We start from the raw sequence: 26840 nt of genomic DNA on the forward strand, positions 1-26840 counted from the left end.
CTGTGTGGGTGACCCGAGGCTGCCCCACCATCCCTGGCACCCTTCTGACCCCAGGGCCTCTTCACTTCCACCGCTGTCCCTGAGCTCTGCATCTCCCCACCCTGGCCTGTCTTCCTCTGTAATGGTCTCCCTTCTCTTCCTTCTGGGTCTTGGCCTTCAGCTCAGGCCCCAGGAAGCCCTCTGAAGTGTCCCCTCTGTGAGGGGACCAGGCAGGTTGGCACCTGCAGAGGGCTGGGGCCGTGCATGTGGTGGCATGTGGAGAGGCTGCCTGCCCGCCCGCCTGTCGCCCTCTGGACAGCGCTATGCTGGTGTGATGTGAGACAGCGGTGCTTGTGGTCTGCCCGCACGCCTGAGATCAGCAGCACTTCGGGCCTTGGTTCTCGGGCACTCTTGGGCGGGGCAGAGGGCGGGATGGACTCCTTTCCAGGTGCCCTGGTCCATCACTGGTCCCTTACTGTGGTCCCATCCCGGAGCTGCAGGAAGGTGTGTCCTCGGGCCTGAGCTGCTGCTGTGTTTTTCAGGAACGTACAACGTCTCCACACCAGAAACAACCAGCTCATCCGTGGAGAACTCGTCCAGTGCTTATTCACTGCTCAACTGAGACCAGGAACTCCAGCCCACGTGACCTGTGGGGACCCCACTGTCCACCTGAGGGCCGAGAAAGTCAAGTGTCCCCTCCACTGCCTGTGGGAGCAGGGATGCTGCTTACAGAGGCTCAGTGGGAGAAGAGAGAACAGAATCCTTCTGTAAAGATGCCCGAAAGTAATTGTTACACAGTCTCACTCCCCAGCCCACCCTTCATGGAATGTCACGTGTGTATAGTATTTAAGTGAAACTCAAAACCCCCAGCGACCAACTTTTCTGTCTATATTGTAAAATAGAATTCCAGAGAGTCCTTTGCCGTTCACCATTGGCTACGAAGACGGAGCTTTTCTTAAAATAATGAGTAAAACAGCTAGTACCTTGGAATTACTTCCACGGATTTTAAGAAGGGAAAGGAGGAGGGAGGAGGGAGGCAGAGGGGGGTGGGAAGAGAAGATGGAGGGAGGGCGGCAGAGAGGGAGGAAAGGGAGGAAAAAAGGAGGGAAAGACACAAGGGAGGGAAGGAAACAAGAAAGGGAGGGAGAAAGGAAAGGCAAGGGAAGGGAAAGGAAGGAAGAATGAAAACATTCTTAAGGAACACATTTTGAGTGTCTATGTTGCTGATTTAAACTAATCACTCAGATCCTGCAACATTACGAATATAACTATATGATTCAAAAATAGACATGGAATATCAGCCACAAAGAATGAGTTGAGCTTCTTTCTTTTAATGTATATTTTCCTAGCTAAGAAGGACAAAGACAAAGATGGTAGAAAGAAAATAGGGAAGACATTCCACCCTCGGGAAGCTTTCCATTGGCCTTACTATTTCTGAGCAATGCTTCTCCTAGGCGAAGCACATGCATTCATTCTTTCACATGCACTTTTCTGTGTCAAGGTCACAGCTGAGGGCGGTAATTAGGATGTCCATGACCTGTAACTTCGATCCAATCTGTGGACATCCAACTTCTGGTTACATTTTTATAGTTCCGCAGAAAAGCTTTATGATTCAGTTCAGTCCACCTTTTTGCAGCATCAACAACTTTCTATGTAGACATTTATATACAGTCATGGGCAAATTTGCTACATTGCACTGAAAGCAGATTACAACTGCCTTGTATGTATGAGCTCTAACCAGGTACTTCTCTGTACGTTGCAGAATAGACTCTAATAATCTTGTTGCCTTGGACATTGGTGGTGGTGTTGTCTCTGTGGATAGGATCACACTTGGTGTACTGTACAGTTTCCTCTGTTGGGTCTTTTTCAGTCTTTAAGATCCCAGACCAATATATATTAAGAGTTTTGTATGGGCTCCTTTGATTTTATTTCACCCACTTGGAAGCTTCTGGAGGAAACAACACTGTTTCTGAGCTCAAGGGACGCTGGGCCTTGGTGAGTGAGGGACAGAATGTTCCCTGAAGATTAGATTGTGAACTGTGTGCGTGTGTGTGTGTGTGTGTGTGTGTGCGCGCGCGCGCGCGCGCGCGCGTGTGTGCGCGTGTTTGTGTGTGTGCGTGCTTTTCATGACAACTCCAAATGTTTATTAAAACCCTCTCCACATGGGTGCTCGTCTGATCCCAAAGGAACAGAAAATCCAGTCAGGGCTAATAATCAGGTGTTCACAGAGATTCTAGAGCTTTCTTCTGATAACCATTGCAATGCTCCCCCTTCATTTTCAGTTTTGAAACCCTATGTTCTGCCTCCCTTGAGGTGGGTCAGATAAACCTACTGTGCTGAAAGCCAATAGACTCCATTTCTACCTACTCATCTCTCTGCCACCACGGGGTGGTTCTTGATCCCCCGTCATGCAGGAAAGGGGGCTTTGAGTGTGTCCATGCGGCCACATTCTCTGGAGGGCAGGCTCCTGGGCAGAGCCAGTGATGAGGGTCGGGGCTAGAGAGAGAATGACTGGGAACGGTCCCACTCCTGGAGTCAGATCCAGGAAGAAGGCGTGGGGAGGTGGCCCAGAGCCAGCAGAGCCATTCTGACCAGGAGGCAGAGGAAGGGGTCGCCTCTGCTGCAAACTGCAAAGGAACGGGCCACGCTGAACCTTCACCTGCTTCAGTAGGGTCCCCGGGGAGACACTGTGTGCGACCTTCAAAGGGAACGTCCATAAAGACAGGAACTTCCAGTGCAATTCCTCAGCCTGTGGTTCTGGCTCTCTGCCTGCATGCATTTGTGGAGGCACGTTCTCTTATTCCCACACACATGTGTGCATTTACACACACACACACACACACACACACACACACGTCAAACCTGCCCCTTTACCTTCCAAGCCACAGCGTTGGCTTCAAACTCCACAAATATGAAAACCAACAGTCAAAGAAGGACTTGCTGCCTTCCTGCCCATGCCAATATCCACACTTCAACCTGAATTGAATTGGTGCATGAATCTGAATTACAGGAGGCCAGGGTGACAGGCGGGTGATACATGGAGGCGTTTGGCCCCTGGGATGGGTGCTGAGTGAGCTGTGTGGTCACTTCCCTTCCACATAGTCCCGAGCTGCCCGTGCCATCCGTCTCTCAGCGGGCAATATTGGCATGAAGGGGAAGCCATGCAGACAGCTGGTTGCTTCAGAGGTTGTGAATGAGGGACTCACAGTGCGGTGCTCAACAGAAACTCTGGCAGAGTTCTCTGGCACTGTGCTGAGCTTGGCCCTCTCCGTCCATCTCTGGAATGAGTCATGGAATGAGTCACACGTCTTGCCTCTTCCGCCCCTCTGTCAGAGGGAGGAGAATGAATGGAGGTCTCGGGTGTCCATTGCTAAAAGCAAGACACACTTATGGAGGGATCAGAGCCAGCGATGGATTCCGTGGAGACCAGCAGGGAGGCCTGGGCTGGCGAGTTGTATACAACAGTTGTTGATGAGAAAGAGGATAACTGCCAGCAGGGCAGAAGATTTGGACAGATTTGGGAGTGATTCTGGGGCGAGTAGATTCCAGACATGTAAGGAACTTGTCCTAGGACTGCCATGCAAGATGGACCTGTGATGGTGGCCACAAATAAATGCCACCTCACTGCGCCCTAAAGAAAGACCCAGTGCAGGTTTGGTTCCTGGAGCGTACACAGCAAAGGTAGAAGCTACAGTGGATATACCTTTCTTATCAGTGTCTCTTCAAAGACATTGGCTGCTTGGAAATTACATTCAGTTATGACCTGAGATGTAGAACAGCCACGTCTCCGTGGTATGATGGTGTACAACCACGAGTTATAGCACGCTCCTACTGATACAGCGTCTCAAGGTGTCATAAGTGTTCTTGTATGGACCATGTGCTCTTCTGCCATGTGCTGCAGCTGTTCCCAGCAACCCCCAATCAGCCAGGATTGAACCCCACATCCCAGCCTTCTCCAGGCACAAGGCATCCCAGAAGCTCCCGGCTGGGCTCAAAGCAGCAGAGCTGAGGGCTTCCTCCGTCCTCGGCTCCCACCGGCATCCCGTAGTGATCCAGCACCCTGACCCAGGCCTCAGCCAGCAGCCCCGGGCCACAGCTCTCAGACCTAACTGCCCAGGGTGCAAATAAGCAGAGGTCCATTCTATTGTTGGTGGGTGAGTTGAGATCTCCCTTGACTGCTGACCATAGAAACTTGTGTCCTGTGTGGATGAACATTCCAGAGAAAGGTGGAATTTCATCAGGTTTCTGCTCTCAGGGCACATGAAGCAGATGGAGGAAGGAAGAAGGACAAGGTGGTACAATCGCTTCAGGCCAACTCCATCTCCAGAAAGACGAGTTTCTGGGTTCTGGAGCGGGTGTGGTCAGCCTGGGTCCCACAGTGGTCTTGAGTCACAGTTCCACTTCTGAGTTTTGGGTGGTTAATGGGAGATGAGTCTTATGGACTTTCCTGCCAGGACCTACTTTGAGCCTCAGTCCTCAGATCTCAGCCTCCTGAGTAGCTAGGGTTTCCCATATGAGCTATAGTGCCCCTGCTCATCCAAGCTGGACCGTTCCACAGAACAGAACCCGGAGGAGGAAAGGGAGGCGTGAGTCCCTTCCTACCCTGGGCCCTTTGGTCTTTTAATATGGAATCTTCTGGTGTCTGTTCAGAGCTGTGCGCACCACACACCAGTGGAGGGGTTGTGGCTGGCTGGCCAGGAGGAGGGAGGACCGCTGTCCTGGCCCTCTTCCGAAGGCAGTGTCCAGCAAAGGACTCTGCCCAGCCCTCTCGGGAATCAGCTGGCCTCCTGGCATCCCACCACCCTGCCTGCCCCACCCTGCAGCTGGGGGGGGGGGGAGGTGTTGGGTTTTGATTCATGGAGGAAAATTGTATGTCCATTTGCTCTCATCCCCACCTCCTCCCCCCCCCCGACCTTTTCTTTCCCCTGGCACTGTGAGCTTTTTCCCATGCCCTGGAGCACCCTCACAGCTGGCCTTAGTCAGAGGCGTCCTGAGGGAACTCCAGCTGGGCAGAAAAGAGTGACAGCTAGCTAGCAAGCTTCCAGCCCTGGGCGGCCATGGCCCCCTCACATCTCCTGAGGTCAGAGGGCCCCCTCCCGCCACCCCGTGGACATAGAGGCAGTGCTGCCTTCTCCATGGTTACCACTGGAGGGCGCTGGAGAGATGGAATGAGATGCTGGAAGTCAAGGACGGGAGTGAAGGCGCTCTCTCCCCTCCCCTTCATTTGCCTTGTGTTCAGATGCTTGCAGAGGCCGCCCCATAAGGCAAGGACATGGAGGGGAGGAGTCCATTGCTCATTTTCACCACCGACTAAGTCATATTTATGGGAACATCCACAAAGCTAAAAGCAGCCCATGAATGACCTGCCTCCTCCATTCCAGACAGCCACTGGAGGAAGTCTCAGGCAGGAAAAGAAATGGAGAAAAGGAACCATTTATAAAGAAAATGGAAAGACCTGGAAAAATTACACGAAGTGTAGTAAGGCAGGCCCAGAGAGAGACAAAGGATGTTTTCCCTTGTAGGTGAAAGCTAGATTTAGATTACAAACTCATAAGTATGCAAGTGTATGAACAGAAATACAGTAGATTCGAGGGAGAATTGAAATGGTGTAATTCCTTAGAAAGGCAAAGTCAAAGCTCACCAAAATAAGACACCAGGAGGTGGGTATTTGAAAGGGGGTGGTCTGGGGTCTGGGGGAAAGAGGTAGAAGAATGAAGAGGGCAAGACAGGGAAGATGCAGATGGGAATCCAACGTGAGGGGCAGGTGGGAGAGGGATGGGTGAGAATGTTGAAACTTGGTGACATTGATCCAGATGCCTCCTCTGTACAACGACTGAAAGATAATAATTATAGAAAGACAAGTTTGCAAAATGGGCCCTCTCCACATGTTGTGAGACTTAAATACATTTTTTTAAGAGTTGCTATAAAATGATCCATTTGAATGGTCCTGTTCCATTTTTCTAACTTGTCCCACATTGTATATATATATTTTAATCCACATGGAATCTGCACAGCTGAAGCCTCACGGTGAGTTTCTCCTCTAGCCTCTGGGCACTCACTGCCAAATCATGAGCCCAGAAGACCCGGGAGAAGGCAACAGAGCCAGCTGCTGCCAGGTCGAGCCGGGGGCTACATAAATTTCGCCACCAGTTCCCAGTGGAGGAACATGGCCTCTCCCCTCCTCCCCATGCCAGGCACTGCTTTAACAGCATACAATTCCAAGGACAGCTAAACCTTCACCTGTAAATTCCTCCAAGAGAGGCACACGGCAACTTTAACTTCCCTGAACACCGTTAGCTTATACTTACCTATGCTAGCCAACATTTATTGAGCCCATACCATGTATCTTGTGTTGTAGCATCTTTATTTATACTTGAGTCTATGGCCGAAGCTAAATAAATGTTCTTTTCCCTCTTTGTTATTTCACTCAAGAAAGATTGAAAACCAACCCTGAGTTCACACAGCTAGGGACCAGTAGAGGAAATTCTCGAATGCAGAATGTCTGCTGTACAATTTATCTCTGTAACATCCCTGTCTCTGAATGGCTCCTGAACACTATCTTTAGGTATTTCTCTTTCTTGGGGCCCGAGTGCCCTTCCTGAGCTTCTTTTGCTCAATGGTTGTGCTCTACCACTTGAGACACAGTTCCACTTCTGGCTTTTTGGGTAATTTAGTGGTGATAGAGACTTTCCCGACAGGACTCTCTTTGAACCAGAACCCTCAGATCTCAGCCTCCTGAGTAGCTAGGATGATAAGCTGCTTCTTTCTGTGATTCTTAGGCAATGACTTTAATAAATACATGCTTAGGATTTTCTTTGTGTCCAGTATTCTGTGTGCATGTATGGGTGTGAATGCATACATGTATATATGTGTGCATGCATGTCTCAGATATTTACATATTCTCTCAGATATTTAAATATTTAAGTTTTGGTGTGGGATTTTTTTGCCAGCCCTGGGACTTGAACTCAGGGCCTTTAACAAGGTGTTAAAGAAGGAGCCATACGATTGCCTCTGGTGAAAAAAAAAACAAAGCGGATTTAAGTTTCACACATCCACAGATAGAGTTCATCATACTTATCTGGGTTGAAAGAAAAGAGAGGGAGGTTCTGCATCTTAAGTTACTCACTTATTGGTTTATTTGTGCAAATGTAGTGAGCAGGTACACTGTATCCACGCAGTGAGGCTGGAGGGGAGGGCGGGAATGACAATAAAAAGCCAGCTTTACCGGAGCTTGTGCTGCACTGGAAAGCCAGTCAGGTGAGCAAGGGATTCAAATGCAAGCGTGGAGGGAGCCGTGGCTGGTGTGCAGGTACATGGGGGCATGTGGCAGGATCGCAGAACTGGGGCCACACGTGAGGCCAGAGGCTCGAGCCTTCCCTGTGACTGTGGGAAGGAAGGTCTCCGAGGTGGAGAAGGTGCTGAAGGAGCCAGCCCGGCGTCGGCCGGTCACTGCCTGGACCTTTGTAAAATGATGGAGCCGATGGTGAAGGTGAGGAAGAGGACCCCGGCCGCGCCTCCGATCACCAGGCCCAGCACGCTGCCATGCACCTGCACGGCCTGGCAGCGCTCGCCGGTGTAGAAGAAGGCATGTCCGGAGACGCACCTGGGAGACAGGACACGGGAGGCGCGTGGGCAGCCACCGGGCCAGGAGCTCCCGACAGCACGCCCTCACAGCCACGAGGCAGGACACAAACGCCAAGTGGTTCCACAGCCCGAGCCCCACGCCCCGTGCTTCACAGCGATCCGTTCATGAAATCCCCTCGTACCCTTGGAAGTCCAGGCTGAGGTCAGGCCATTTTCGCCAAGCTTACAGTCAGAAAGGCAAAAGGGTCCTATGCTTAGGAAACGTCTGAGGCTTGGCCACCAGACCCAGTTTTCTTAGCTATTAAGAATTCAGAAGGAAGTCTGGGTCACTTAAGATGACATGCCCACCTGAAATCAGGAGGCTGAGATGAGAGAAGTGAGCCCAGGCAGGAGAGTCTGTGACAGGCCCATCTCCACTACACTACCAGAGAAGTGGGGCTGTGGTGTGAGTGGTAGAGCACAAAAGTCTCAGGACAGCACCTAGGCCCTGAGTTCAAACCCCAGGACCAACAGTGGAAAGAGGAGGAGGGGGGGAGGGGGAAGAGGAGGAGGAAAATGAGGAGGAGGGAAAGGAAGAGGAGGAGAAGGAGGAGGAGGAGGAAAAGGAGGAGGAGGAGGAGAAAGAGAAGGAGGAGGAGGAGGAGAAGGAGGAGGAGGAGGGAAAGGAGGAGGAGGAGGAGGGAGAGGAGGAGGGGAGGAGAGGAGGAGGAGGGGGAGAATAAGGAGGAGGATGAAGAAGAAGAAGAAGGAGGAGGAGGAGGAGGAGGAGGAGGAGGAGGAGGAGGAGGAGAGCAATTCGCCACCCGCCCTTGCGCTCACCTGTCCCTGTCTGCAGGCCTACCTGCAGCTGGCCATGCCCTTGACGTTCACGCAGAGCCCTTCGTTCTGGCAAGGGTTGGGGTCACAGGGGTCTCTGAAGTACTGGGGCCAGTTGTGGTCTTCCATGGGGCCGGTGTTCTCCACAGAGCGTCTCTGTCGCCTGGGCTGCCCCGGGGCCAGGTCCGAGGGAGGCACCTGGCTTAATGCAGCCTTTTTGGAACCTCCTTCTGATGCCTGTGACTCCTGGTCATGGAGAATGAAGCCTCGTGGGCTCTGCCTCTGGCCTGTCACGGGGACTTCAGTCTGGCGCAGGTGGGTGATATCTTCAGGAAACATGGAAAGGAAAATGGTTGGTCAAAAATGGCCTGACATAAAAATCAATTTCTGGAGTAAGATGATTTCCCAATAGTCACCAAAAGTGACTCTGAACCCAGCTGATGCCCACGGAGACAGATGGTATCAAAGTAGCTGGGTCACACCATTCCTGACTGAATGTGCAAAAGAGGCCCGGGGTGAGCGTGTGGAGCCTGAAAGTCAACCTAAGACAGCACGCTGCCGTACCTGGGGAGTGGAGCTGTGGCTAGAGTACAGAGCGCCCGCCTTGAGCAAAAAATCCAAGGGACTGCGCAAGGCCCCGAGCCAATTTGATAAATTGTCAAAAGAAGGATGTTTACAAAAGATAACCTTTTAAACTCTCCCAGTGGCTTTGTTAAAATGCTAAAGTTTGAAAGATTTAAATTTGAAAGATTATAGGCTTGGCCACAAAGAAATGATAGTTGGAGGTTTGAGATAGGATCCTCACACAATAAACACAGGTATGCACACAACCACCTAGACAATATATAATATTATAATACAATTATGTGTATAATTATGTATAACCTCGACTGCATTCTCCCACCTTCCCAAGAATTCTCTGGATATACCACAAAATTAAGATAAATGAGGGAAGGGTGGAAGGGTAGAGTGGAGATGTTGAAGGCGTGACACAGACCACGATACACTGCATACATAAACTGTTCAATGGCAAAAAATTTCAATAAATGCCCTACAAAATTAAGAAAGTGAGGGAAGGCGTGGGTAGGGAGGGCGGGTGACAGTGTTGAAAGGGTGGCATTGATTAAGACACATTAAGCAGTTCATAAACTGCTTTGTTGAATGGCAAGTCCTTTGTGCCGCTACTTGAACACAATAAAAATACATTTTTTTTATAAGGAAAACAACCACCTACTCCCTTGATTTTGATGTGTCAATTAAGCAACGAGTGTAAAAAGTAAAGTAATGTAGGGCCTTGAAAGCTGTGTTGAGCTATGCCAGTCAGCCGTCCTTTTTCCACTGGGCTCTCAGAAATGGTACTCAGCCTCTGGCGTGGCTCTGGCACCAGCGGGCATGGGTGAGGCCGCGAAGCCCAGGAGGGTGCAGGGGAGGGTACCTTCAAAGTCCACGAAGATGATGAGGTCATCGTTTCTCAGGAAACTCCTCTTCCTCAGCATCTGGTGGGAGATGGCCTGACCCCAACCCCAGTCCAGGCTCCGGAAGCAACCGCAGTCTTTGTCGTAGGTCCCCACCTTAGAGGGTCTGTCCCAGACGACAGAGGCGTTGATCGCTGCAAAGACACAGATTATCCCAAACCACATCACCTTTATTCCTTTATACTCCATTTTTCAAGTTGTCTTTCTTTCTTTCTTTCTTTCTTTCTTTCTTTCTTTCTTTCTTTCTTTCTTTCTTTTTGCCTAGTCCTAGCCCTTTTTGCTCAAGGCTAGTGCTCTACCACTTGAGCCACAATGCCACCTCCAGCTTTTTTCTGTGTATGTGGTACTGAGGACTCGAACCCAGGGCTTTGTGCCACTAAGGCACGCTGGTGCCCCATGAGCGTTTCTTACCTGGAGACGTATGAGACTCTGAAGTAGTGAACATCAAGCTCAAGGACATTCTGTTCCTGACGTCAGCTTCCTGGTCCAGGATTGTCATGATGGCCTGTCTGTTTGTCACTGGCCATTCCAGAATGGCGTCATTCTCCCCGCTGTACAGGTGAAACGCAAGCCCCATGCTGTCTGAGTCTGCGGAGGTTGTTCTGCCATGGGGGTACAGGGTCACCCCAAAGCCATATCCCTCTGAGTTGTAGAATCGAGGGCTGTGAAGCTTGTCCCCCTTAGCTGTGGTCTGCAGGACCCTGGATATGTTCTGTATGGTCCACACCCCCGCGGGGCAGGGCGTTTCCGTCAGGGTGACATCATCCAGGGAAATGCCCCCATCTGAGTTCTGAGGGTCACCGCTGGTGCCCTGGAAAAGATAGCGGAATTTCTTTTCTTCTTTGAGGGTCACGTGGGCAATTTTCCAATTACGGTCCGAGTCTCCTGAGGACAGAGAATGAAGCTGATGACAAATGTGGCCAAAATTTGACACGCACTACACACAGTATGGATGAGCCCCTTCATCCAGACAGGATGTACAACTTTTGCCAAGTCACCTGTGTAGCAAGGAAAATAATTAATTTTTAAAAGATATACTCTGGACGGGTGGGGGGTGTGGGGAGGAGGGTAATGGGTATCAAGACATGTGAAAGGGTATCAATGTATGTGAATTAATGCACCTTCTATCTGGCAAATATCATGTAACCCTTTTACTAATTACAATAAAAAAATACAAAAAAAAAAAAGATATACTCTGACCAGGTCCTGAAAGCTCACACTCATAATCCTAGCTACTCAGGGCCGAGATCTGAGGATCACGGTTCAGAGCCAGCCCCACCCTCCCACACAAAGCCAACAAGAAAATATGGAAGTAGGGCTGTGGCTCAGGGGGTCAGGTGGTAACCTTGAGAAAGAACAAACAAACAAACAAACAAAATTGCTCTTTGTGTAGTTATGAATGAGCCACCACTACATCCAAAGAATGCCAACAGGATCGCCATTCCATCTCCAACCCCACACCTTCTTATAAGACGGACTTCCATGCTGACCCCTAGGAGAAGACAGGAAGCAGCACCCGGCACCATGAAAGTGACTGTGGGGAATTTGATCTAAACACTCAGCTTCTATGTCCTCCGGCATCCCAACTACCTCCCAGTTACTCCAGCACACTGAGCGCAGAGATTCTGCTCCAGGGACTGAGAACTCTTGGGGTCAGTTATGTAACTGTTCTCTTCAGCATGGCTTCCTGCTACCTTTTCCTCTTAAGCTCTGCCTACACATCTCCTCCCTCCTGCCTGCCCCCCCGACCCCTGGTCTTCTCCAAAATACTGAGGGGAGATGGGATTTCTGTGTTCTGACAGGCCTTGCACAAAAGTATATACAATTCTCATTGAAACTCTCAGTCATTGGTGTTCCCCAGGCTTGAATGCTTAAAACTGTCTGGAAAACTTGCCAAAGATTGGTGTGGATTTTCAGAAGAGGCTGAGGTCAGGGGGCGGAGGAAAAGGAGAAGGAAAAGGAGAAGGAACAGGAGGAAAAGGAGGGGGAGGAAGTGGAAGAGGAAGAGGAGGAGAAAAAGGAAAGAGGAGGAAGAAGGAGAAAGGAGTAGGAGGAGGAGAAGGAGGCAGAAAAGGAGTAAAGAAGACAGGGGTAGAAGGACTTAAAGGGAGGAGAAGGTAAAGAAAGAGCGGTACCACCTCGGGTGTTAAGCCCCCGGCCTTGTGAAGTCTCGGTACCTTGAAATGTCTCCATCTTGACCAGCTTGCGCACGCTGCCCGTGCCGTCATCTCGCCTGACCCACACCGTGAGTCTATCTGAAGGGCTCCCCGTGGTCTTATAGAAAAACTGCAGACACTGCTGTGTCCTCTTGGGGTAAAGGATCCGGGACTCGAGCAGGGCGGCCTCTTCCGCAGCCCCCGAGCTGGTGTTGAAGTGCATGAAGTAGCCGGTGTCTGTGGAGAGGGGCCCGCATTCACCCCTGGCCTCCACAGCCGCGGCTGCCCAGGCCCAAAGCTAGAACCAGAACACGAAGTGTCTCCAAGGGCAGCTACCACCCACCCCTTCTCGCTCCGGTTGCCTCGTTTTTCTTTTGATTGGGTTTCTAGGATTTGGAGTTAGCATGTATGAGTGGAATCCCATGGTGTCCCCTCCACCTAGGCATGCTCTGTGTGGAGATGAAAGGAACCTCTCCACTGCTTTCCTCACCTTCCCTCCACTCTCCTTAAGACAGTCGCAGCAGGTCTCATTGTTGGATTTTCATACACACGTCACAAAGACTAGGGGGCACAGTGACTCTGGCCTGCACAGCCTGCTGCACTCTTCTGTCTTTCTTGTCATACAAAGGTGTTTCACCACAGTGTTCTGCATGTGTGTGTAGTTTAAGTCAGTCAGATTAGATCTTGTCTATGGCTCTTGCATCCCCATCAACCCTGACCTTGTTGCATTTTCGGCAGGCTCCCACTGTGCACCCCAGAGCTGTCTTTGCCATCCTGTGCCAGTTCCCTGAGCACTGTGGTTGCAGCGACGCCTGTCTCTTGATCATCGTCCTTCCCCAAGCTGTGAAATGTATCCCTCTGGCTCTCAAGAAACACACACTTCAACTAATGTATGGCAGTGTTTTGTCTCTGTGAGGCGAGTTCTGTTTTCTGGGCTGAATTAACTTGTTTAATTCATTTCAAGAGAAGGAGTCAGTCTCCTAGTTGTATAAAAACTGGACAGGAGCCAGGGGGCTGTGATCCTAGCTAATCAGGGGGCTGAGATCTGAGGAGTGAGGTTCAAAGCCAGCCAAGTCCATGAGACTCTTTATCTCCAAAGAACCACCAGAAAACCAGAAGTAGAGACGTGGGTCTAAGTGGTAGAGCACCAGGACTGAGTGAAAGAACTCAGGGACAGCACCCAGGCACTGAGTTCAAACCACCAAAACAGTACCAAAAAAAAAAATACCCCAAAACAGACTCCCGACTCTCTCTATACAGCTGGCATCTTATTTCTGTGGGGGGAGGGAAGTGCAAGTGTAAAGCAACGTTACTCTTCTTTACAAAGTCATATCTTAGCTATCTATTAGTTTTGCCTTGCTGAAAACACACTTCTCTTTTCCACGCCCAGAGCCTGGATGCTTGTTTGTTTCATTGAGCTGGTCATTGAGATAAGGGCAGCACTGTTCTTTGTCCTTTTCATGCTTGAAGACCATGTTCTGAGCAGAACCTCCTGGCAGCCCTGGCTGTCCTGACCACGCCCGCGCCGTGAGTGTCTGCCCTCACCCACCTGTGCACCGGCCCCCCAGCGTGTGGTCGGCCTGTCCAGCCTGGCTGCTGTCCTGATGGGCCCAGTCGGCATCATCTCGGGTGCTCTGAATCATCCCGCAGATGTTTGTCTTCTCGAACGTACAGTGGTCGAGGAGGGTGTGAGAGGTGGCTGCAAATGACAAGTAAACAACATAAGGGACCAGGAGTTTGGCCTCGTGGTAGAGTGCTTGCCTAGCATGCACGAAGACCCAGGCTCAATTCCTCGGTACCACATACATAGCCAAAGCATGAAGTGGAGCTGTGGCTCAGGTGGTAGAGTGCTAGCCTTGAGAAAGTCCAAGGAGAGTGCTCAGGCCCTGAGTTCAAGCCCCAGGGCTGGCAAAAAAGTAAACAATGTAAGGCATGCCTTCCCAGTGTCCCAAACCACAGCAAGCTCTTGAGATCTCATTTGAAAATGAGTGGAGACGAGCCAGCCATTCACTCTCTTGACAATTTCTAAATTGCCAAATATCCTGCCCCCAGTTAGCACCGAGAACCTGGCAATACAGACACAGGCCTGCCTGGCTCAAGTCTTCTTTCCTATGTAAAGGCCAAGCATGGACTCCTCTGAGTCCAGAGCAGGCTAGCTCCCATCCTGGACTCTGTACCTGGAAAGTACACTGCACACACCTGTAGACAGAATCAAAGACTATCTCTTATAAAATACCCTATCTCAAAGGTCCTCTAGAAATAACCTGGGTAAAGAACTTGGCAGGCTACACAACACTTTCAAACTTACTTCCTGCCTCAACCTGTACATAAGTATAAATCCATGAAAATAATTAGTTTTTGTTGTTGCTGCTTTCGCTTTGGTGTAATATCCTTACAAAACACAATGGTATAATTGGCTTTCCTAACCAATTATTATTATAGCAACTATTTTATTACTATTGCTGTTATTCTTGTATTGCAATTAGTTTATTATTAATTATTGATATTATTTTTTCTTGTCTAGACAGAGCACCTAAGGCTATAGGGATTCCCATGTTTCTTCAGCCAGAAGATTGAAGAGGAGTGGGGGGGGGAGATGTCAGGACCCTGGGATGGTGGGCTGAATGGCCAGGGTGAGTGTGTCAGGGGCCTCGCACAGGCAGGGACTCACTGCAGTTGTACATCCGGTTCAGCCTCTCCAAGTCAATGGCACTGAAATCCAGGCGCTGCCCTAGGATGGCGTCGAACTCAGGGATCTTGGCCGTGATGGTGGGGACACTCTCATTCTTGTTAAATGAGAACGGGGCATAGTGCATCAAAGACTCGTAATCGTAGGGCGTGTTGAGATCCGTGATGAAGGTGTCGTCGTAGGTGTTGAAATTGTGCTCGTAACCTGGGTGGGAGAGAAGAAAAAACCCCAGTTCTCGTTCCATCACGTTATTACCTCCATCCCTTCCTTTCTGAATAGATTCAGAGACTCTGCAAGGAGAATAATGTATCTCAGATTTAAGTGCATATATATATTGATTATACATTGAATATATATTTATATTTATATGTTACAGGCCATGCACACCTGTAGTCCCAGCCCTCAGAGGAACCAAGCCAGCCTGGGTTATATAGTGAGACTCTGTTTCATAAAAACAAAACAAAACCAAAAAAATACATGAACATATTTGATAACAACTATTACGTATATACTGTTAGCACACCTGGTTGCTAATAATTAAGATCACAATAATTTTGTTATATATTATTCTAAAGTTATTGCAAACAGCCAGGCCTCAGAAGTGGTGTGATTTTCTTTTTTTTTATTTTATTTTATTTTTATTTTTTTTAATTGTAATTAGTAAAAGGGTTACATGATATTTGCCAGATAGAAGGTGCATTAATTCACATACATTGATACCCTTTCACATGTCTTGGTACCCGTTTCCCTCCCCCCCCCACACACCCCACCCGTCTTGGTTTTCCCCCCTTCCCTATCAAATTTCAAATATCCAAATACAAATAAGTTCAATATATCAGATAGCAAAGTGAGATACTATACCAATATGAGATAACCAAGGGACAGCAAAGGAGATGAGAGACAACATAGTACATTAAGGACAACAATCATTCCTTATATGGCTTTTGTTTCACTATCCTGGAGGTCCTTTCAATTAGCTTCATATTATATGTCCTTATGTATCAAGATTTTGCTCTATTGCAAATCTCTGCTAGTAGAGCCCAAGGTTTCTACTGATTATGACGAATGAGGGAAACCATTGAGCCTAAGTTCCTTTGAGTCTGGCTTACTTCACTTAATATGATTTTTTCTAAGTCTTTCCATTTCCTAACAAATGGGGCGATGTCATTCTTTCTGACAGCAGCATAGAATTCCATTGTGTACAAATACCACAACTTGTTGATCCACTCATCAACTGAGGGACATCTAGGTTGGTGTGATTTTCTTAAGGAAGAAAATTCTAACTCAGGAAATGAGATAGACATGGGGAGAGAAACTGCTTTGCTTGTATTCACTGAGGACAGGTGACAAAATGGCTTCAGCTAGAAGGGAGGTGAAATCAAAGTCACACATTACAACCTTGCTGGATATGAGGTCCCCATCCAGAACTAAGCTGATTGCAGGCAACTTAGATTGAAGTGTTGTGTTGAGCAATCCCCACTCCCAGGGCATCACAGATTACACTAACAAGAGTGCTGGCATGCTCTCGTGGGGTCTAAAACCACCTCAAAACACTGGCCATCGCTTTCCTGGAGAATGGGCATGTTTCATGAAGACCTGGGAAAACTCCACTAAGCCGGCTCACAGGGATGGGAAGGCAAGAAATGAAGGATGAGTAAAGTCCATGAGCACCGTGGGACTTACAATTACAGGAAATCAGTCCTTTGATCTATGATTCCATTCCTCCTTCCCCTCTGTCCACCCCAATAAATATGCAGCTAGGATGCAATTAACCCTACACACACACACACACACACACACACACACACACACACACACACACACACACGCACACACACACACCAAGTCTCTACTGTAATTTCATCTCAAAAAGGTTTTTTAAGGTAAGATGAGGAGGCAGAGAACTCAGTGTCGAGATAATCAGATATTTGGAGTACATGTACAGATTCCATCCTGTTCATCGATTAGGCTTTGATAGATTACAGCTTTCCTCATCTCCACCACTCCACATTTACAGAATTTTCAGGCCCTGAGGGACTGGGAGACCATGGGCTGAGAAAACCGATGGGAGATTTTGGTGCCATTCCCTCACCTACCTCCTGTGAGGACCACGGAACCATCTTTCTCCAGAATGAGCTAGTTCCACGGAAATCTTTCCTGGATTCACATTGAATTTTAGAGCTTGACTAGTTCTTCCAAGGCAGCAGGAGTAAATTATTATATATAATGTACATCACGAGCTCTCAGATGAAGTTAGGACCCAAATAAAAATAGATCCTTCCAAGTGTGTGGATATACATGTGTCATTCCAGCAACGGAAGCAGGAAGATAGCAAACTGGAAGGCAGCCAGAACTAGTGAATGAGTTCTGGAGGGCTCCGAGCTACATGGCAAGATCTTTGCTTGAAAGAATGAAATAAAACACTAAAATAAATGGCAACACGGGGCAATGAGTATTTCTTTCTCTTAGCCATGTGTGGTAATCATTAAGGCATTCCGTGTACTAAAGTGTTATGAATTAACGATTGCCCAAATTAATGTATTTGCTATTCCCTGAATTATTTCTGGAGCACTGATCTGTATTTTTGGAACATATGTGAACTGCTTGAGAAATAATGTTTTGTGTTTGGGATTTTAAATATCTATCTGTGATTTGGTAAAGCCCAAAAGAAAACTCCAGTGTGTCCTTGGGATGTCGTGTCTTGATCTCGACCACAGAGTTCACAGGTAGAAAAAAAAATGTATATTTCATGTCCTGTGAGGTCCGATGTACTTTTTAAGTCAGGAAAGAACTTGTCTAGCTACAGAGAGCATTTTAACAGAAGGATGACTACACAGCAGGAGCTTCTGACAACCCTTTCCTTGATCCCCACAGGAGCAAACTACACACACATCTCCCTGAGACCCTTTTGGAGGGTCAGTTAGGACCCTGCGTCTGCATAAGCCAGGGAGCAAGCAAGCTGCAGTCTCCCCACGGCACACATGCCCGTGGGGCTGACTGGAGCCCACGTCCACGTGCACTGTCAGGGAAGCCAGGCCTGTTCTCTACCAGCCTTCAGAAAGACAGCCGTGACCACCCAGACTTGATGTCACACACACCTGGAATAATCTCATTCCACCAGATGTTTACGTAATCATCCCGATCCGTCCTCGACTGCTCGTGGTAAAACCCCAGTGCATGCAGGATCTCGTGTTCGATGATGGCCTTGTAGTCACACCCCAGACCGATGGAGAGATTCTGTCCCACGTGGAGGTCACCAACCTGAGACCAGCACCTTTCGAGAGAAGGAACAGAGTGGTTGTTTCGTGTTTCCCTAAAGAAATCTTTAAAAAAAAATTTTTTTGTCAGTTGTGGGGCTTGAACTCAGGCCTGGGCACTGTCCTGGGCTCTTTTACTCAAGGCTAGCCCAGCCCTTTAAGACACAGCTCCACTCCCTAGAGAATTCTTAAGCAAATTAGAAGAAAGTTAGTTTTTAATTAGGTTTGGTCTCTGTTTTTCTTCCCTCCCTCCCTCCCTCCCTCCCTTCTTTCCTTCTTTCCTTCCTTCCCTCCTTTCCTCCCTCCCCTACTCCTCTTCTTTCTTTCTTTCTTTTTTTCTTTCTTTCTTTTCCCTCCCTTCCTTCCCTCCCTTTCTCCCTCCCTTCTTCCCATCCTTCCTTCCTTCCTTCATTCTTTCTTCTGGTGTTTGAACCCTGATCCTTGTGCTTTTGCTTGACTTTTTCCTTTTTCTGGCCCTCTATCACTGGAAGAAAATCATTTCACAAGAAACATTCCTATAGGACTAGGCTTTAAAAGTGATGAATCATTAAAATGTGTTCAATGCTTTGAGGCAATTTGATCCTAATAATATATTAAGGCAAAAAAGAGTAAAATTTGGAATTCTTCTTTATGTCTATAAGACTAAAGTTCTCAGCAAAAAATCATGTCATTTCCTTTGTTTGAAAATACAAGTTGTCTCTGAGTAGTGGCTATTAATAAATTTCCAAAGTCTCTGAAATGAGAAGGTGCCAGTTTTGTCACTGTGAAAATAATCTCATTGAATGGGTAACTTGATGAAATCTGTGGCTGTGAGCATTCTGTGCTCACTAACTTATTTCTGAGGAAATGGCCCAAACTTCCTTCAGAAGCCCCTCGACTTGGAAACTTCTGGTAGAGTCCCTAAATTCCTCACAAGAGAGCCAATTGCTTTCTTTTTCCTGATATGTTTTATCTTTCATGTACATCCAGTCCCACTTCTTGATTCGTAAGTACAACCCTTCCATAAATTATGTCCTTACTGACTTTGAGTTGGGAAACAGGGTCCATATTGAGATATGGATCTGCTAATAGTCTGAAATGCTGTCGGTGGAGAGCCAGCTCTCATTTGCCTGTGTGTTCGTTCTCTAAACTTGCTCACATCCAACTGCTCATGGACTCTACTTCTATTATAAGGAAAAAAGACTAAAGAACATTCATAGTCTGTCATATTCCAGACTCACCCAGAAAACTGCTGAAATATGATATACGAGCGCTCGCCTTCGTAGGGCTTGAAGTCCACACACGACTTGAGGCGGAACATTTCAAACGCATGGAGAATGGCTGCTTTTGCATTCAGCTCTGTGGAGTCAGGACGCCTTGAGTGAGTGCCAGTGCAGGGGACTTAGATCTTGGATAAGAGGTATAACTGAGAGTTTCTAAAGAACCAGGCTGCCACACGAGATAAAATAATTCATCAGGGAATCTGGGGCTAATAAATAGAATCCCTGAAAACCCAGACTGTGAAAGTAGCCGGGGATATAAACCTGGTAAGCACCCTTTAAATTCACAATGCAAACACGACTCAGAAGAAAGCAATGTGTGTATGTACATGGCTGAGTAAGATCATGAAATTCTTTCAGTGTCCGCTTTCCTTTTTCCTTCCATTCAAACAGACGCTGTTGAGGGCATTGTCTAAGGACGGTCACTTGGCAGAGAAGAAAGCAGAAGTGGTTTATAATCCACTCTGGGTTTTTGTTTGTGTAATATAGAACCTGGGAAAGAAGCACTCAAAACAGTATTTGTAGCCCCAGACTAAAAAGACATTGCCCTCCAGCCCAAGGGCTGGGCACGGTCTGCAAATGCAAGAAGCAGTGACATTGCAATCCTCTTTTCTGAGCGATTGCTCCAAGCTGGCAAGGCTCAACAGCCAGTGCTACTCCCTCGTGGCCTTGGGAAAGGTGGTTCTTCTCCAAGTTTACTACCATAGCAACAGAAGCCTAAAGCAACAGAAGTGGCAGCGACAACAGATGCTGACTTGTGAGGACCAAAGGTCACAGGCTTTCCCTTCAAGCTAACCTGGGCATACTTCCGGTGTTGCCTGACAAGAGCTGGGAGGGGAAGGAAGACATTTGTCTTCCTCCCATCAACTCACTGAAGGGTGAGATCTAGTTAAAAAAAATTAAACCATGTTAGATAAAACTAAACCAGATTCTTTGCACAGTTGAGGTTATGCTCTTACTTAAAAACCTTATAAAAATCCTCGGCAGTTTTACCCAAACAATTGTATCTAGGGCTTTCTGGCCCTTATTTTATTTTAACTTAATTTAATATTTAATCATATTTAATTACCATGTTGGATAGTCCACAGTGTCAATATCCTAAGATCCGATGAAAACCATGAAAGAAATAACCTTTGCTTAGATAATAAAAGCACGGGTCTACAATGGCTGCACACTACACTAAAAACATGTATTGGAGAAAGGACAGTCTCTTGATAAATAGTTTTAGGGAACTGAAATCCACATGCATAGCATTGAAACTAACTCCTTCATCTCACATTCTGTGAAACCACCAACTCAAAATCAATCACCTAAATTTAGTTCTGAAACTATTAAAAGAAAACACAACATTATAGACAATGTCTGGCTTGGTAAAGAACTCAAACGAAGAGCAAGGAAATCAAAAAGAGGCAAGTGGGACAATACCACATTAAGGTGTTTCAGAACCACAAAGACAATCTCGAGTGAAGAGTTCACCCTACCCTAAGGGGCAAACCTGACGGATACCATATTTTTGCATGGGGTATCCCCGAAGAAGAGAGAGACCAGTATCTGCTCTTTTTCTTTTTTTTTTCTTTTTTGACATATCACAAGGAAGAGTTTAGCACCGAGTTTCCCTCTCAGTTGCTGAATATCGAAGCAAGAAGCACTGGAGAAAATCCAGGCATGGCCAAGGAGGAGAAGAGGCATTCCAAAATCTGAGTATGCAACAGAAGTATTGTGAGGAATGCCGGGAGGGAAAGCAGCATTCCCATCCAACAGGGTGTCTCCATATGACATAAGGAGCACAGCAGTTTCCTAGAGTTTGCCTTTTCTAAATCGTGTTCCAGGAAACATGACTTCTCGATGGATTTGTAAGTGTGTGCTGGAAAACACTAGTGAAAATAATTCACTCTCCCACAGAGTAACTGAGAACAATGCTAGCTTATATCTGGCTGAAGGGAGCAGTGGTAAGAGTGATGGGTGGTAGTGAAATGTGAGTTATCCTGGTGAGAGTGAGAAGGGTCCCGCAATTCTGCAGGGGGAGAAGCCTCGTCCTAAGCTCCTCCCTCCTCTTCTCCCCATCCACCCACCCATGAAGAATGGCTTTACAAGCATTGAGCCTCCATGGCTCAGTCACCAGCCATTAAAAGGATAGCCATTGCCTGCCTGGGGCTCTCAGTATTTATTCAATTCCACTAATTATTATTTCTAACAGTAAATAGAAGGCATAACACAGATCTTCAGAGAGAAAAAAAAGTAGAACTCATGAATGCTGAGGTAAAAAGACTATGAGCATGAGAAAAAAATGGCGTATTTTTCTGGCAATGCAGAAAGGAAGAAATCAACCCTAGAAGTTGTGTTCTCATATCATATTCAGTGTCATCCAAATCAAGTAGGAAAAACTTGAAAATGCAGATTTTTGCTAGCTGCTGCTGGCTCATGCCTGTAATCCTAGCTATTCAGGGGTCTGAGACCTGAGGATCAAGGTTCGAAGCCAGCCAATTCAGGAAAGTCCAAGCAATTCTTATCTTCATTTAACTACCCGAATACCATAAGTATTGTTGTGGTCAAAATGGTAAGAGTGCTAGCCTTGAATAGAACAGCTCAAGGACAGTGCCCAGATCCTGAGTTCAAGCCCCATGACTGAACAAAGCAAAGCAAAAGAAAACAAAAGGAAAACTTTTCAGTCATGTTACGAAGTTCTATCTCCTTTCTGTTGCTCCTGCTTCCATTCACCTTATAATGTGTGCTGTGGTGTTTGAATAATTCTTTGACACTCTGTGCCAGACTGGTCATACAATACTGTTTGGGGATGGAATGACTTGTCTTTTTCCCATGAGACAAAAAGTCATCAGAGCTCAGGATGCCTGCTACAGGGACAGTCACTTTTAGTGTGGAATCTAGAAAAAAGGAGGGAGGGAGCGAAGAAGCGAAACCAGAAGCTCCTAAGGCGAGAGTGGTGAAAGAGGCGATGTTACTCAAGACCCACTGATGTCGTGTGTTTTTGGTTAAATGGCAAACCCTTTGTACCACTACTTAAAAATAATCTTTCTAGTGTTTTTAGAGAGCAATTGTGATTACCTAGATTGTCCGCCAGGATGTAAGGAATGGGGAACTTCCACCTGTAAGTTGGATCTCTCAGGCCATTTCTGGACTTCTAGGAAAAAAAAAGCAGATGTGACTTGGCAGTCCTCTCCTCAGAGTCACAGTGACCTCCTCTTTCAGGAAAAATTTAAACTCCTCAAATCCAGAAATCCAAGTGATTTAGCAACATGTGTCATCTCATGATCAAACCACATGATAGGAATGCATGAAAATATCCCAATGAGACTCTCATTACCAATGAATTATTTACACAAGATAAAATAAGCGAGAAACAGGGAGAGTAAGGCAGGGAAAATGGGAATCTGGGGAGGAGGTGAATTTGTTCAATGTACAATGTGATGTGTAAACACATTACGATGAAAGGCCTTCATCCTATAAATGTGTCTTAATTCAAAATCAAAATGCTATATTTTTTTTCGCAAAAATAAACCCCACAGTTCCTCAAACTGACAGTACTCTGGCAAACATTCGTGTCCCTGTTCCATCTCTGTCTCTGTCTCTCTCTCTCTGTCTGCCTGTCTCTCTGCTTATTAGGAAAATTAAATAGATAACCCATTTAAGAATTGTAAACCTTATGTTTAGTCTTTTGAGGAACCGCCATACTGCTTTCCATAGTGGTTGAACGAGTTTGCACTCCCACCAACAGTGCAGTAGTGGTCCCTCCTGGCCACATCCCCTCCAGCATCTGTTATTAGATTTCTTGATCCTGGCCATTCCAACTGGAGTGAGGTGGAATCTTAGAGCTGTTTTGATTTGCATCTCTTTTATGGCTGGAGATGTCGAGCATTTCTTCATGTGTCTTATTTCTTCTTCAGAGAAGACTCTCTTTAAGTCTTTGGCCCATCTTTTAATGAGATGGTTGTTTCTTTGGAGATTAGTTTTGGAGTGATTCAATTTTTTTAGTGGCCTTTGTCTGTTGTATAGTTAGTGAAGATCTTCTCCCACTCTGTAGGCTTTCTAGTTAATTTGCTAGCTATGTCCTTTGCCATACAGAAGCTCTGCAGTTTAATGTAGTCCCATTATCCAGACTTTCTCTGATTTGTTGTGTTTCTGGGTCCTTATTAAGAAAGTTTTGACCTGTTCCAAGGAGAACTAGTGTATCTCCTATTCCTTCTAAACATAAAACTACCCTATGACCCAGCAATTCCACATTTGGAAACAAGGACATACTAAATCCACTAGCACAATGATGTTCATTGCAGCACTATTTACCATAGCAAAGATATGGAATCAATCCAGATGTCCCTCAGTTGATGAGTGGATCAACAAGATGTGGTATTTATACACAATGAAATTCTATGCTGCTGTCAGAAAGAATGACATCGCCCCATTTGTAAGGAAATGGAAAGACTTAGAAAAAATCATATTAAGTGAAGTAAGCCAGACTCAAAGGAACTTAGGCTCAATGGTTTCCCTCATTTGTCATAATCAGTAGAGACCTTGGGCTCTCCTAGCAGAGATTTACAATAGAGCAAAACCTAGATACATAAGGCCATATAGGATGACGCTAAATGAAAGGACCTCCAGGATATGGAAACAAAAGCCAGATAATGAGTGATTGTTGTCCCTAATGTACTTTGTTATTTCTCATCTCTTTTGCTGTCCCTTGGTTATCTCATATTGTTACAGTATCTCACCTTGTTATCTGATATATTGTATATATGCTTATTTGATTATTTGAAATAGGATAGAGAAGGGGTGAAAACAAGATGAGGGGTGGGGGGGTGGGAAATGGGCACCAAGACATGAGAAAGAGTATCAAGGTGAAGTAATGCACCTTCTATCTGGTGAATATAATAGAACCCTTCTATTAATTACAATAAAAATATATGGAAAAAAGAAATTGTGAAGCCTTAGTGTGGTTTCATGGTATTCCTCTATTTATACCACTGCCAGCTAGCAGAAGCACCTGTGGACACAGATGGCGGATTTGGATCTCGTCTTCTTCATAGAGCCCCCTCAGCTCCCCTCCAGTGGTCCCAGTGGAGAGCTCAACACCTGCTCCCCACCCCACACAGTTCAGCACTTCCTGATTGTGACAAGGGGGCCCCCACAGACTCACCGGTTCCATAAGGATGTCCCCCTGAAAGAGGTCCAGGCCTGCAGCTAGAAGTGGTTTAAAAACGAACAAACAAAAAAGAATATTTGAGTAAATATTGCTTGTTTCTTAAAAGAAGATCTCTCACAGAAACTAATCTTATCACTACAGATCTTCCTTTTAAATCTTGGTGGTGGCGGCGGTGGTGGTGGCAGTGGTGGTGGTGTGTATCTGTACATACGTGTGTGTGCACTACTTGATTTGTGATGTGAAACTCTAGCCAGGTAATCCAGGTGGATTGGCTGGTATAGCCCCACATCTTCACATGGTAGAGAGCTTTCTTCATCAGGGTCATAAGTTTAGATATTGCAGTAAGCATCCTTGTGAATAAGAAATGGCTCAGACGTAAAGGAATTAATTTCCACAGTGGAACTGGAAAATTCTAAGTTAAATCCCAGCTCTGTTTCAAAATACAGTAGATTTGGATAAATGCCCAGGAATGGAATTGCTGGGTCATAAGGAAGCTCTGTTTAGTCTTTTGTGGCACCTCCAGAATGCTTTCCAGAGCGGGCGGAATAAGTTTACATTCCCATCAACAGTGTAGTCATGCTCCCTCTTGTCCACATCCACGCCAGCATCTGTTATCATTAGTACTCTTGGTAATGGCATTCTTACTGGTGGTGAAACCTCAGTGTTGTTTTGATTTATGTTTCTTTTATGTCCAGAGATAGTGAACATTTTCTTTATGTGTCTATTGGCCACTCTTACTTCTGCTCTGGAGAAGTCTCTAGCCCATTTATTAATTAGATTATGTCTTGAAGGGTTTATTTTGAGGGAGGTATTTTTTAGCTATGCATATTTTAGATACGATGCTTTTGTCTGATGCATAGCTAGTGAAAATCTTCTCTATTTTGTGGGTTTTCTATTTATCTTGCTAGCTATACCTTTTGTCATACAGAAACTCTTCAGTTTGATAGAATGCCAATTATCCAGTCTGATTTGTTGTGATTCTGAATTTCTGCTTAGGAAGTTTTGACTCATGCCCAGGAGCCCTGGTGTTTCTCTCTGTCCCTTCTTCAATATTTCTATGGGATCTAGCCCTATAGTGAAATCTTTGATCCACTTAATGTGCTGGCAAGGAAATGAGGCCTTTTCCCCTCTAGAATTGTCTTAATTGGGCAAAATAGTCATCCGTTCTTTTTTTTTTTTACTTCCAAAGAAAAACTACAAACAATAAGATTTTCATAAAGAGTACACTTACGAGATGTTTCTAAATCCAGTAAGAATTCATAAGCTGTCATAGAAAATGGAATCTAACTGTTCGTTTGTTGCCACTTTGCTACCTTTTAGAAACTGACAACCTCAATAAATCATCATCAAGGCTGACACATAGCGGTACACAGAATCCAGGAAGGTTCACCGCTCCCGTCACCAGGGTATGAATTGCTTCAAGACGTTAGGAATTCAGAAACAGAACTCACCTGAATTGATTTCGGAAATATCCTTCTGTTCAAAATCTGTGTCAGGTACTGTTAAAAATGGGGGTGGGGGAGAATTGTGAGTTACCCTGCTGAATGAAAGGAAAACTTCATGGAAAATAAAAAACAAAACAAAACCCTGTGCACTTGAATTGATACTTACCATTTCCTTTAGAACGTTGCTTAATCTGAAAGGAAACAAATGTATAGAAAATAGCTGATTTGCACTAGAAGTGATACTTGTAAATATCCAGAGGAGCAGCAGAATTCTACTTACCGACACAGCTGCTATATGGATTAAAAGCAAGGAGAAAGACAGAACACCAATGGATCTAGTCCAAACCATGGTTGCAGTAGAACTGATTTGAGCAAAGACACGTTGTCATCAAAACCTATTGCACTTTGGCCTGCCTGTCATATTGGAAACTTTGACCCATCCATAAAGCCAAAGATAATGCCATTGAACCTTTCGAGAGGAAAAACCTGGCCTACCTTAAAAGCTCCAGCAGCAAAGACTAGCAGCAAATGTCTGAAAAACGAATACTGAAATAAATATGTAATATTTTATATATCAAGCCTTCCATTATACGAATAAAATTATTACTTACAATGATCCTATTGCACTCCAAGCTAACCAAAGATCACTTTGAATTGTACGGAAATGTTATAGAACAATTATTTCAGGATATGAAAAAAGCCATGACTTCTTTCCCTTTCTCACTCTCTCTGTCCACATTTCTTCTTCCTCGGGAAATCGCTGTAGTGCAGTGTGGGGAAGAGAGAGCAGTACCTGCTTCTGCCTCCACTGTTCTGCACGGGTGTCTACACTTCCTTTCTTGCATGCATGAGGTAAAGAATTTCTGGTGTTAGAACAATCATCCAAGTCTGGAGTCTACAGAGGTACAGCTGAGCAGGGGTGAGGAGAGCGGAGAGAAGAGTATTTCCAAGAGACTGGGCAAGGGGCTTCCTTATTGTGAAACAAGAGGCCCATCAGCTGCCCTCAGGTGGAAGGAGCCAAAGCC

The 26840-nt window shown here is 46.3% G+C and overlaps 2 protein-coding genes across 9 annotated transcripts in view; one reads left to right on the top strand and one right to left on the bottom strand.

Annotated features, from left to right (window-relative positions):
- Window positions 1-1771, top strand: part of Adgrf5 (adhesion G protein-coupled receptor F5) — a 66247-nt gene extending 64476 nt beyond the window's left edge. For 4 of the 7 annotated variants that reach the window (XM_090355527.1, XM_090355521.1, XM_090355525.1 and 1 more), the window contains one exon: window positions 522-1771. In XM_090355527.1, the coding sequence (XP_090211653.1) occupies window positions 522-601 (80 nt within the window). In that variant the 3' untranslated portion in view covers window positions 602-1771. The remainder of the gene's footprint in view (window positions 1-521) is intronic. The other 3 variants (XM_090355522.1, XM_090355523.1, XM_090355524.1) reach the window with 1 other exon arrangement.
- Window positions 1772-7425: 5654 nt separating this feature from the next.
- Mep1a (meprin A subunit alpha) lies at window positions 7426-26164 on the bottom strand. Of its 2 annotated transcripts, none has more exons than XM_090355296.1 (14): window positions 26096-26164; window positions 25982-26006; window positions 25822-25869; window positions 24365-24408; window positions 22279-22351; window positions 19177-19294; window positions 17798-17973; window positions 14682-14903; window positions 13560-13709; window positions 12032-12247; window positions 10266-10739; window positions 9815-9988; window positions 8405-8705; window positions 7426-7582 (listed from the first exon to the last, which is right to left on the bottom strand). In XM_090355296.1, exons 1-14 carry the CDS (start codon window positions 26162-26164, stop codon window positions 7426-7428), a joined length of 2247 nt encoding a protein of 748 aa, XP_090211422.1. The 2 variants fall into 2 exon arrangements, with proteins under 2 accessions (XP_090211422.1, XP_090211421.1); XM_090355295.1 differs by having other exon boundaries at window positions 22279-22354.
- Between the last annotated feature and the right edge of the window lie 676 nt (window positions 26165-26840).

The sequence above is a fragment of the Megascapheus bottae genome, chromosome 22, assembly GCF_031878675.1.
Source record: "Megascapheus bottae isolate mThoBot1 chromosome 22, mThoBot2.hap1, whole genome shotgun sequence".
Lineage (NCBI taxonomy): Eukaryota > Metazoa > Chordata > Mammalia > Rodentia > Geomyidae > Megascapheus > Megascapheus bottae.